General features: G+C 43.3%; 1 protein-coding gene across 2 annotated transcripts in view; it reads right to left on the bottom strand.

The window, feature by feature from the left end:
- The window catches only part of ERBB3 (erb-b2 receptor tyrosine kinase 3), a 115,523-nt gene that overhangs the window by 29,930 nt on the left and 72,237 nt on the right, over positions 1-13,356 (bottom strand). For both annotated transcript variants that reach the window (XM_081320919.1, XM_081320920.1), the window contains exons 4-11: positions 11,624-11,749; positions 10,327-10,392; positions 7,411-7,529; positions 6,695-6,836; positions 5,336-5,449; positions 3,172-3,292; positions 1,000-1,073; positions 34-124 (exon numbers count right to left, since the gene is read on the bottom strand). In XM_081320919.1, coding sequence (XP_081177045.1) covers positions 34-124; positions 1,000-1,073; positions 3,172-3,292; positions 5,336-5,449; positions 6,695-6,836; positions 7,411-7,529; positions 10,327-10,392; positions 11,624-11,749 — 853 coding nt within the window. The remainder of the gene's footprint in view (positions 1-33; positions 125-999; positions 1,074-3,171; positions 3,293-5,335; positions 5,450-6,694; positions 6,837-7,410; positions 7,530-10,326; positions 10,393-11,623; positions 11,750-13,356) is intronic.

The following is a 13,356-nucleotide window of genomic DNA, read 5'->3' as shown; positions in this document are numbered from 1 at the left end:
TAAAACATGCCAATCAAGGGAAAAAATGCTTACTTATACAGGCTGCGCCCACCAATGGTGACCAAGTTGGAGAAGATGCTGAAATTCTGCATGTGCTTGGGCCATGACTGGATATTCAAGTAACCTACAGCAACAACAAGTAGTTCACTTTTGAATCCCTTATACCTTGTTCCATCATTGCCAGGCATCCCCCCTCTCCAGGTGCCTGCAAATAAGACTTTTTACTATGCAACTGACCTGCCCACTAACAGAATTTTGCAAGGGGGCAACACTGTCCTTTGCTATTTCCAATCCTATCAATGCTTCTTTCATTCCGTTCCTTTGTCCAGAAAATCCCCCAAAGTAAGATGAAATGATTACATCGCATATGTTGATTAGTGATATTAAGAATCAAACTTTTGGGGGCTACCATTATGCCACCTCCAAAATTCAATTCCCTGCATGGTAAATTGTATTATTTTTCTAACTCCCAGAAGGGCCCTTGCCTAACGTTCTGGTATTCTCCAGAAAGCTCCCATAAGGACTAGGTAGCATGACTAATAGGTCACCACCTCCCCAAATAGTCTTTATTATGCAAGTTTTCCTTTCAAACAGCAAACCTGTACTTTTCATGTGGTACGCTGTGGCCTGCATGGGTCTGAGTCTGTTTTATGACATCATGCATAGTCTGTTCCAAAATCTCATTTTATTTAATTTGAATTTTACTTTACTTGTATTCCATTTTTCTGCCAACATAGTGCTCAAAACTCACAAAAGCAACTACTAGGACATTTGGGCTTTTCGTCTCCCAAACCCCAAAGTATAATCTTCTTCAGAGTTCCAAACACTTTCCCAAATAACTTTCTCTTACTTTCTAGTTTTTCTTCAAGCTTGCTTCATGCCAGGAAGACGACACCAGAAAGTGGGTGAAATATCAAAGAGCACTCTCCTTAACACCTGCACTACACCCAACATGCTGCATATTCCATATTTCTCTAACGTTCTCTGCACCCAACTCACCAGTGATCTCTCGCACTGTCCTGAAGACATTGAGTTTTTCTGGATCCAAGGCATTTATGTTGTGCCAAGGGTCTCTGTGGGAAGAATGGAGCTGATCAGAACCAGTGGGACACCTTGAGAAGGAATCTGATAGCTGTTTTCTTCAAGAATTTCATCATAGGAATACATATTACAGGGTATCTTATTCCAACTTGATTTATTGCCATAATTCCAAGTACATGATTATGTTTATAACATCCATAAGTTAGTACCGCGTTTCCCTGAAAGTAAGACCCAGCCAAAAAGTAAACCCTAGCTTGATTTGGGGCCTAATATAAGCCCTACTCCAAAAATAAGCCTGTTCTGTACCAGCCTGCTACCGGCCCTGCAGAAAAGGCAGGGACAACCCCTTTACAAATGGCAAGAGGCTGGAATTAAGCCTGCCAAATTTATTAACATAAAACAGAGCAAAACAAGACACCAACCATGAAACAGGAGCTATGAAACAGGAACTATTCAAGCGGTTGCCTTCAGCAAACCAGCCCTCCCACACATTCCCCTTTTATACAGTTCAGGGCATGGCTTCTCTCTGCCTCCTTCCGAGGTGCCCCATTGCCTTCCTCTGTTTACTCCTGATTGACTGCCTCCTGCGTCGGGCGTCCTTGAACAGGGCCAGCTGTGGGTCATCTTCATCCACGCTGTCAGGCTCACACAGCTGGGTCTCCATCGTGACCAGGTGGGAGGGGCCTGGCTGAGGGCTCTCATCAGCAAGCTCTTCAACACCCCCCTCCTCCTCTGAGTCGTCCGACCCAACTGCTGAACCCACAGGCTGACCCTGAATCACAACAATCCCTAGTTTTGAGGTGATGGGCACGCCTAAAAATCAAGCTAGGACGGGAGGAGGAGGGGGGTTAAGCTGACCCACGTGCCCTTCACCCGCTTACCTTACCAGTAGCACCGCTGCATCCAGCCCTCCCAGGCCCCGACATTTGTCAACCTGCATGGCTCCTCATGCCAGTGCTGCCGTTCGTGACAGGAGGTTGCACAGCACTTCGGGCCATTGCTGCTGCTCGCAAGATGCCACATGGTGCTTTGCACCATTTCTGCTCCTCCCAGCAGGACATCACATGGTGCATTTCTGCTGCTTGTGGCAAGAAGCCGCATGGTGCTTTGCTCTGTTTCTGCTGCTCGCGGCAGAATGCTGCGTGGTTCTTCTGGCCATTTCTGCTGCTCCAAAGCACCATGCCAGCATAAATGGCCTAAAGAGCCACACGGTGTCCTGTCGCGAGCAGCAGAAATGGCCCAAAGCGCCGTGCAGCTTCTTGCCGCGAGCAGCAGAAACTGCACAAAGCACCATGTGGCCTCCTACCATGAGTAGCAGCAAGCAGCCACAGAAGAAGTCAAACAAAGGCGCAACAGGTGTCGGGGTGTGGGAGGCCTGGCTGTGGGGGTCCTAAGGTAAGACATTCTCTGAAATTAATACCTAGTGCCTTTTTTGGAGGCAAAAATATATATAAGACTGGGTCTTAATTTCAGGGAAACACGGTATATATTAGTTAGCCTAGGTCAGTATCTATAAGTTAGTATCCACAAGAGTGCAAAGAAGCAACAAAGAGGATTAGTGGGCTGAGGGACAACCTATTCTCCAAAGCACTTGAGGGCAGGACAAGTACTGGATGGAAACTAACCAAGGAGAGATCCAACTTACAACTGAGGAGAAATTTCCTGACAGTGAGAACAATTAATCAGTGGAACAACCTGCCTCCAGAAGCTGTGAGTGCTCCATCATTGGAGGCTTTTAAGAAGAGATTGGACGGCCATTTTTCTCAAATGGTTTAGGCCACTATAGGGTTTTCCTGCTTGAGCAGGAGGTTGGACTAGAAGACCTCCAATATCTCTTCCAATTCTGTTACTCCGTATTCTATAAATTCAAGGATAGCCACATGCTTGTTACTAGGAAATTACCAAATTCCAATAAAAATGGCAGCAACCGGAAGGCAAAGAAGGAAGGATAAAAGAGGTGCTAAATCTATTTCCTTTCCAATTTTCTGGAGAAATGACAGAACCACCCAAGCTAAGATTGACCCACTGAATAAATATAGCTATGTTTTAGAATGAAACACCATCTTTGCATATTTAAGTGGCAGAAAGACAGGATATAATTTGAACTAACACAGAGAGACACGTACTTACCCTTCTAGACCAGTGATAAGAAAATCCAAATTGCCCAAGATTTTGGTGCAGTTTATAAATCGGTCAATGTTGCTGGAATCCACTGTCTGATATTTACTTCCAGTACCAGTCCCTTCACAAGCTGTAGAGAAGAGAAAGTATGAGCTCAATAGACAAGTCAGTAAATGACTCCAATTTAGCCTCCTACTTCATATATTCCCAGGAAGTTAATGGAAAAGGGAAGGTGTAAGGGGACTGGGTTCTGCCCCAAGGTTAGGATCATACGATTTTACCCTTTGTGATCATCAGCATGCATATTTCCAAGGACAAAGGTATAAAGTCCCAGAGTGTCTGTTTTTGCACTGCTTTCTTTACAAATATCAGAAGCAGCAGTCTAATACATTCCCAGTAAAACCACTTAAGTTTTTCTAAACTAATATGCGGTGGCTCAGTGGGTTAGGACGCTGAGCTTGTCGATCAGAAGGTCGGCAGTTTGGCGGGTCGAATCCCGAGTGCCGCGTAGCAGAGTGAGCACCTGTTACTCGTCCCAGCTTCTGCCAACCTAGCAGTTCGAAAGCACGTAAAAATGCAAGTAGAAAAATAGAGACCACTACGGTGGGAAGGTAACAGCGTTCCGTGCGCCTTTGGCATCTAGTCATGCCGGCCACATGACCACGGAGATGTCCTCGGACAAGCGCTGGCTCTTCGGCTTTGAAACGGAGATGAGCACCGGCCCCTAGAGTTGGAAACGACTAGCACACATGTGCGGGGGAACCTTTACCTTTACCTAATTTGTCAAGAATTGAGGCATTTGGAACTATGGTGCTGGAGAAGACTCCTGCGAGTCCCTTGGACTGCAAGGCGATCAAACTGGTCAGTCCTACAGGAGATCAATCCTGACTGCTCTTTAGAAGGCCAGATCCTGAAGTTGAAACTCAAATACTTTGGCCACCTAATGAGAAGGAAGGATTCACTAGAGAAGAGCCTAATGCTGGGAAAGGTTGAGGGCAAGAGAAGAAAGGGATGACAGAGAATGAGGTGGCTGGATGGAGTCACTGAAGCAGTAGGCTTGAGCTTAAATGGACTCCAGAAGATGGTAGAGGACAGGAAGGCCTGGAGGAACGTTGTCTATGGCGTCACGATGGGTCAGACACGACTTTGCAACAACAACAACAATTTGTCATGCACAATTTGTCCATGTACACCAAGGACATTTGGAATAACTGAATGGGATAGCTGATAGATGATAGACAGTGACCCTGGTAAAATCAGTGGTTAGGTTAGCCATTGTAGATGACTTTCATTGCCCTCCTCCCCACCAGCCTTTCCCTTAATTTAGTATAAGAGAATAAAGAACAGCGTTCTCCCAGAGATAATATAATTCATATTTTCATTCATTAGTAGATGCTTAGACTGACATGCAAAAGTTGATAATATATTGAGATAATTTTTAACAGCTCCACCCCAAACAGAATAGATGATGCAAAATCTATAAAACATATATATACAAATTCAGTTTTTCAAACTTCACTCTGGGATTCAATGTGATTGTGGTTTTTCTTTTTACTTCTTCATCCAGGAAATAATTTGAGTTGGGAGAATCAAAAATTAAAGTTACACCAACGGGAAGATTACATCTGAGGCCAATTAGTAATTTAGACACTGGTTTCACCTAGACCAGGGGTAGGCAACCTCAGCTCTTTTATGACTCATGGACTTCAACTCCCAGAATTCATGAGTCAGCTATGCTATGCTATGCTGACTCAGGAATTCTGGGAGTTGAAGTCCATGAGTCATAAAAGAGCCGAGGTTGCCTACCCCTGACCTAGACCAATAAGAAGCAGGAAGAGACCTGCTCAATTTCAGAGTAATAGATGCTGGGATGATTTAAAAATAAATAAATAAGTGCCTTTGATGTTTTAGTTACTGACAAATTTAAGTTTCATTTGAGGATTGTGGGCATAAAGATTTTTAAAAGGACTTAAAAGTTTAAGAATTTTTGCAGATGATTTGGTGTTAGTTTTGGAAAAATCTTTCAAAGGGAATTGAATTATTAATGGTTAAATTTTTTAAAAAATGTGCGTTAGCATTACTAAGATTAATAAACCACTTGCATGAGACTTTCAAGTCTGTAACCCCTAATCCCATATAAAGTCTGAGAGTCAGAAGTGCTTCCAATTCATACCTTTTGGGCAGAGTCCCTCACAAAGCTGACAGATCTTCTGGCCATTTTTTTCAACTTCCATTTTGTCATTGGGACAGGTTCTGACACAGGAGGTCCGATCCACCACAAAATTATCTGTGAGGAGGTAAAATAAAGGGTGGGAAAAATAAAGTTGTAAGAATTTTGTAGTTGGAAAATAAGATATTATGAATCAAAGAAAGGCTAGGAGATAGAAAATCAATTAATCAATTAATCAATCAATGAATCAGAATACAGCTGGAAGGGACCGTGGAGGTCTTCTAGTCCAGCTGAAGCAAGAGTCCCTATGCCATTTCAGACAAGTGGATGTCCAGTCTCTTCTTATAAACCTTGAGTGATGAAGCACCCACAACATCTGAAGGCAAACTGTTCACCGGCTAATTGTCCTCACCGTTAGGAAGTTTCTCCTTAACTCAGACATGTCAAACACAAGGCCCGGGGGCCAGATCCGGCCCACGAAGTGGTTTCACGTGGCCCGCGAAGCCATCCTGGAAACAGTGAGGGAACGGCCCCCACTGCCTTGGCCCTGGCCCAGAGACCCTCCTTCTGCCAGAGACCCTCAGATCTGTCCCACTCCTGCCCAGGCCCCCATAGGCACCCTTGAGGCAAACGATGTAGAGCTGGCCACGCCCACCCAGTAGGCCATACGCACTCTAGCCACGCCCACCCAGTAGGCCACGCCCACCCTGGCCATACCCACCCGGCCCCCTGAGGACAACCGCAATGCTGATGCGGCCCTCAAGGAAATTGAGTTTGACACCCCTGCCTTAACTGCTTCTTTCCTTGGTAAGTTTCCATCCATTGTTTCTTGTCTTGCCTTCTGGTGCTTTGGAAAATAAATTGATCCCCTCCTCCTTGTGGCAGCCTCTCAAATACTGGAATACTGCTATCATGTGCCCCCCTAGTCCTTCTTTTCTCTAGACTTGCCATTCTCAAATCCTGCAACTGCTTTTCATATGATTTAGTCTCCAGGCCTTTAATCATCTTAGTTTTCCTCTTTGCGCTTTTTCCAAAGTCTCAACATGTTTTTTGTAATGCGGTGACCAAAGCTGGATGCAGTATTCCAGATGTGGCCTTACTAAGGCACTATAAAGCGGTACTAATACTTCATGTGATTTTGATTCTATGCCTCTGTTTATACAACCAAGGATTGTATTAGCTTTTTTGGCTGCTGCCGCACACCACTAACTCACGTTTAAGTGATCGTCCACTAGGACTCCAAGGTCCCTCTCACAGTTACATCTTGGGAAAAGAAACATAAAAAGGAAAAGCCCTAAGGAATTCACCTACGTATTTCTGTTTCGTGTGAGTACATCACTGTATTCATGACCTAGGACTTACGTGGACAATTTTTAACACATACACCACCATATTGGTATTTAGCATCAGGATTGGTTTCCAGCTGAAAAGTGAGTCTGTTGTAGATCATTGGCTGAGGGCAGAGGGTTTCACAGGCTCCACTGTCATTGAAGTGACGGCAGGCCTGGGATGGAGGAAAGAAAGTCATCAGATGATGAATTAGACTTTGTCCCCATCATCCCAGGCTGAGAAACCTTCCTCCTAATGAAAGACAGAGTCTCCCCCACCCTTCCTGATAGCACACAACAGAACCTGAACAAATTAAAAGGAGACAAGATCTGGGGGTGGATATTGCGTAACAAGTGCTTCAAATTCTCCCTGGAACCTCACAAAAGATTGTAGGTCAAGGGAAGCCAGGGAGAGAAAATGTGGGAAGGAAGAGCAGAAAGGCAGGATACACTGGCTTTGGGATGAAAACAAAAGGCCTTAGCGCTCAAGAACTAGCGACGGCCAAACTGCAAAGATGCAAATGCGAAGATTTAGCAAGGAGGCGGATGGGGTTGGCTGGCAGACCCTGGCAATGAAGCTCCAGAAGTCAAAAGGAAGTGGTAGGATTGAGACAGTATGACGTTTTGGAAGTATTAGCAAAAGGGTAGAAATGAGAAAACGAGGCCAAATGCAGAAAAATTGGCAAGAGTTGTTAGATGAGGTAATGGCAATTGTGAAGGTCAACCCGGAAATTGGTCCTGGTTACGTACAAAGCACTTTGTCTTGAGCGGCCCAGTGCAACCTCCTGCACACTCATCATGACAGCATTCATTGGGGTTGGGGCCAAAGCAGCGTCCATTGCACTGAGGAGCACAGATGGTTTTCGTCACTAAGGTAGAGATAGAAAAAAAATGCTGGTCAGTATCTTGGTAGCTCACTAAAGGTCACTCATTCTCTCCAATCTAAGGATTTGGAGAATCTACACGAACATATTTAATATTGATCCTTTAACACAGAACCTTTCTAAAATAATAATGAGAAGTGCAAGCCTTTGGGATGATATGATGCTTAAATCGAACTCTAGCAAACTCTAATCCCAGGGTTTAAATGACACCGAACTGCCATGAATGGCAATGGGAAGGTAGCTTTGCTGTATTTGCAGCTTATGTTTTTTTAAAGGTTGATCTTTCACTAGTTTTCCACAAATGGGAAACATACATAATTTAAAGGGGAAAAATAATACAGTTTTCTACTCAATAAACCATTCTGAAACAGCAGAATGGGTTTTGTTTCTATCTGTACATGGGCAACTTCGCTGTTGAAAAATCAACTTTCTAATGCAATCAAGGCTTGACTGCAACTCCCACACAATCCCCAAGTAGCATTGCAACTGCCCATGTTGGTTGGGAAGTCCCAGACCTAAAAGCTACTTTTAATAGCATGTTCAGACAATATCTGATTCCACTTTAAAACTTAACTGGAATTGCTAGAAACATGAGTTAGAGAGAAAGGAATGTGATATGTAACTTTGAATATATATTAGTAAGAAAAAGACTATTAAGCAATTAATTAACATATTGTTTATGATAATTAACTATTATCTATTATTTCTTGTTAAACACATGAACCCAGACATTATGCTGTTTGCTAAATATTGAGAATATTTTGGAAAAACCCTAACCCCAACCCCAATCCCAACCCCAACCCCAACCCCAACCCCAATCCCGATCCCACCTCATTCGTAACCTTATAAAAACTAATAAAATTTATACCAACCCCCCCCCCCTTAAATGGAATTGATCTGGGCTATTTGCAAACTCTTGCAACCTTCCTTCATCACAGTAGCTCAGCCATAAAAAGAGGATTGAAGTTGTCAGATGTTTGGTCTGTTTTCTCTTTTCTTTAACCATGATTCAGATGAGGCAAAGCTCATATACATAATTAATTATACATATACATATACATATACATATACATATACATATACATATACATATACATATACAGTACATATACATATACATATACATATACATTTGCAATGTATGGCAGTGAATGTTGGACCATAAGAAAGGCTGAGCGCCAAAGAATTGAGGCCTTTGAACTATGGTGCTGGAGAAGACTCCTGCGAGTCCCTTGGACTGCGAGGCGATCAAACCGGTCAGTCCTAGAGGAGATCAACCCTGACTGCTCTTTTGAGGGCCAGATCCTGAAGCTGAAACTCAAATACTTTGGCCACCTAATGAGAAGGAAGGACTCACTGGAGAAGAGCCTAATGCTGGGAAAGATTGAGGACAAGAGAAGAAGGGGACGAAAGAGAATGAGGTGGCTGGATTGAGTCACTGAAGCAGTAGGCGTGAGCTTAAATGGACTCCAGAAGATGGTAGAGGACAGGAAGGCCTGGGGGAACGTTGTCCATGGGGTCGCAATGGGTCGGACACGACTTCGCAGCTAACAACAACAAACACATATGCATATGCATATGCATATACATATACATATACACAGTGCTTTTTTTGTAAAAGAAAAAGGTGCCGGAACTCACACATGTCATACAACCCACTTTGCCTACCCTACAAGGTTCCATCCAAAAAAGGTGCCGGAACTCCGTTCTGAGCGTTCTATGAGAAAAAAAGCCCTGCATATACATATACATATACATATACATATACATATACATATACATATACATATACATATACATATACATATACATATACATGTTTCCACAAGGGACCAGAGCTGAGCAAGGCATTTGAAAGTGATTTAGCAGAAATGGAACATCTTTCTGAAGTTTTAAAGCAGTCCCATCCTCTGCAATGATGATGTGGCTGCTTTGAATTCTATCTACAGAAGCTTTAAGATGCTTGCCTCAAGAAGGGACATGCCACTTACCGTATTTTTCTGCCTATAAGAAGCACCCGTGTATAAGACGCTCTCCGCGCCAATCAGCTGAGCTGGAAAATCCGCAAGTTCAGCCGGCGGAAGATCTCCCCCACCTCCCATTAGTGGCAAGCCCACAGGGGCTTGACACCTGCACCAGTCGGCATGGCAACCCACACAGGCATGCCCTGGGCTGCAGAGGTTACCATTATTTTTCAGTGTATAAGATGCACCTGATTTTTGAAGAGGGTGTTTGCAGGAAAAAATAGCGTCTTACACACGGAAAAATATGGTATTCATTTATTAATCAAATGTGTATGGCCGTCCATTTCACAAAAAGTGACTCTGGGCAGTGTCCAACACTTATGCTAAGACACTTCATGAAACACAGCTTTCAAATTCTTTGCACAGCCTATAAAGAATTGCCTTGAAAGGAAATTTTCCTGTTTATGGCACCAATGGGGATGGGGCTGCAATGTATCATAACTTCAAGCTTCTGGCTTCAGTGCCATTTGTTCATGGGACAGTTCACCTTGTTGAAAAGATAGATCAGAGGTCTTCAAACTTGGCCCTTTTATGACTTGGGCACTTCAGCTCCCAGAATTCCTCAGCCAGCGTGCCTGGCTGAGGAATTCTGGGAGTTGAAGACCACAAGTCATAAAAGGGCCAAGTTTGAAGACCCCTGAGATAGATCTACCCTGCTGCTAAAAAAAACAAACCCTGAAAAGGCGGGAAAAAAGCTGAATCCCAACTTTTAATTAAAGATAATAGCTGAATTATGCCAGATATTGTTTAACACTTACATTTTTGACAGTCTTCAGGACCAGGCCCCCAACAGTGGCCATTGCAGTTTTCATGGCACGGAGTACCTGTATAGTGGGGGGAGGAAGACATATAACATCCCAACAAAGATAATGAGCTTGATGGATTAAAAGCAGGGTTACCATGCAAGGTGAATGCTAGCCTTATACCAGGGGTGTCAAACTCAATTTCATTGAGGGCCGCAGCAGCATTGTGGTTGCCCTCAGGGGGCTGGGTGGGTGTGGCCTGGGTGGGCGTGGCCTACTGGGTGGGTGTGGCTAAAGTGCATATGGCCTACTGGGTGGGCGTGGCTAAAGTGCGTACGGCCTACTGGGTGGGCATGGCCAGCTCTACATCGTTCGCATCAAGGGTGCCTATGGGGGCATGAGCAGGAATGGGACAGATCTGAGGGTCTCTGGCAGAAGGAGGGTCTCTGGGCCAGGGCCAAGGCAGTGGGGGCCGTTCCCTCACTGTTTCCGGGATGGCTTCGCGGGCCGCATGAAACCACTTCACGGGCCGGATCTGGCCCCCGGGCCTTGTGTTTGACATGTCTGCCTTATACCAACCAGCTGTTCTTACACTTCTGGAACTTTAGGTTGAACTCTTTAAAATCTGTGAAAGCTTCATTTTAAAAATTTAAAACATGATCACGGGGCAGTGTGACCAGTTGTGAGTGCAAATTGGTTGCCAAGCACCCAGCTCATGTGACCACACAGGTGCCGGAATGGCTGGAACTCCATGGACCAGTCATAACTACCATTCATTCAGTGCCATCCTAAGTTGCTTATTTATTTATTATTTAATTTATATCCTGCATTTATTATTATTTTTAAATAACTCAAAGTGGCAAACTTATCTTATATTTCTTTCCCCTCTTAATTTCCTCACAACAACAACTCTTTGAGGTGGGTTGGGCTGAGAGCGAGTGACTGGCCCAAAGTCACATAAAAAAAAATTATATCCTTAAATAAAACAGCTCTCTCTTGTTTAATTTCTGACTCTTTAACCTGCTGTTTGTCTTCTTCTACTATGCTTTCTTTTAAGCTAATGAACCAGACCTTGCTGACCAAAAGGTCATAGATTCAGGATTTACCAATATTGGTACTGCAACTCTTAAAATTCCCAACCAGCAACATAGCCATTAATCTAATTTTGGGAACTGCCATTTTAACGTATCTGGAAAACACCAGTTTGAGTAGTGCTAAGCCATTGATCTGGAAGGAGCACATGGTCTTTTAAAGTCTCCTGTGTAAATGAAAGGCCAGTGAGAGGTGATGTGAACAAGTGACCAATACTCACATTTCTCCCCATTGTCATGGACCACTGCCTGGAATTTTGGATCCCGGATGATGTCTTCCCAATCAATTGTGTTCACGTGACACAGCTGCTTGTTCTTTCCAATATAGACGCCCCCAGAGAGTATTTCTGAAAAAACAAAAACTGGAATCATTTCCTCCTGTACACTTAGAACTCTGCTACGCCTATATATAAGATATCCTTTCATATCTGCTGTTCTCCTGGCTTCCTGTTGAAAATTACTGACAGGCAAAAACTGTGTTGGGTATCTCCATCAAGCCTGTTTGAGAAGGCAGAACAAGAAAGGGAAATGGGATCTTAAACATTTGATTCCTGTCATTTGAGAAGTGTAAAAGAACTTCTAGGTACTTCTGACTATATGTAGAAGCTCTGGGCAATTAACATTTGTATCCAAGGACTTTTTTCAGACATTATTATGTATATGTGTAGATCTTCATCTCTGTTCAGATATTATGTGCCATCATATTGGTGTCAGCTCTTAGTGACCACATTGATTTCCTCCATGATGATCTGTGTAGTCATACAACTTCAAAAAGGGAGTAGAATGAACTCCCAAATAGAGAGTCTGAATTCTTCTTATAAATATATTTTCTTATTTGTTCCATCTCTTCTCCAAAATGTTATTACAAATCTTTGGAATTACCGGTATGTCCTATTCCCTTTTCAAATATTTTTTTCAAGCCGATTGTATGCATGAATGCATGCATACTTACAAACTACTGATCCTTCATATATACACCAAATTAGCATATTTGGTTCTTGGAGCCAGATGTTTGATCAAATGAATCCAGGTCAAATATGTCATTGCCCTCACCAGCAGTTTGGAATGGGTACCATCTCTATGTTTGAAGTCCAAGGGATTTCTTCAGGTAGAGAAAAGATTATGGATATTTGTTGTCTAAAAATGGCTGCAAGAGGAAGTTTCCGAAGTATAAATGTTTCATATTTATTGAGGTGCTTTAGTTCCTGCCTGGCATGGGAGTTCCCTTAGGCAATTCTGACTAACTACCTGACTAAGAAAATAAAAAAAACTAGACTGCCAAAACACATCAAATGAGGTCCACAGTTACATTTCATATCTTTGGATTGGTTCCCTAAGTGACTGATTACTTTGGATTACCAAGGAAGTAATTTTATAATTGTCTGAAGATACTCTGGATCTTCTTGAATCCTTAAAGGTTTTCATATAAATAGCTATTAAATTGGCCCAATTGTTTGCTAAAGGTTATATTTGGAGAATTTTAAAATGCATATGGAGAGGGGAAAGATAAGCAATTATCAACAAAGGCCAGCAATGTTTACATTTAACTGACTCTGCCAATATGAATTTTTGTTCTAAATGAATCAGCAACAATTTTCTATGTACTTTTGTTGTTAGCTGCGAAGTCGTGTCCGACCCATCGCGACCCTATGGACAACATTCCTCCAGGCCTTCCTGTCCTCTACCATCTTCTGGAGTCCATTTAAGCTCGCGCCTACTGCTTCAGTGACTCCATCCAGCCACCTCATTCTCTGTCGTCCCCTTCTTCTATTGCCCTCGATCTTTCCCAGCATTAGGCTCTTCTCCAGTGAGTCCTTCCTTCTCATTAGGTGGCCAAAGTACTTGAGTTTTAGCTTCAGAATCTGGCCTTCTAAAGAGCAGTCAGGATTGATCTCCTCTAGGACTGACCGGTTTGATCGCCTTGCAGTCCAAGGGACTCGCAGGAGTCTTCTCC

The sequence above is a fragment of the Vipera berus genome, assembly GCF_964194415.1.
Source record: "Vipera berus genome assembly, chromosome: 2".
Classification (NCBI taxonomy): domain Eukaryota; kingdom Metazoa; phylum Chordata; class Lepidosauria; order Squamata; family Viperidae; genus Vipera; species Vipera berus.
This window is presented reverse-complemented; position numbering and strand designations above follow the sequence as displayed.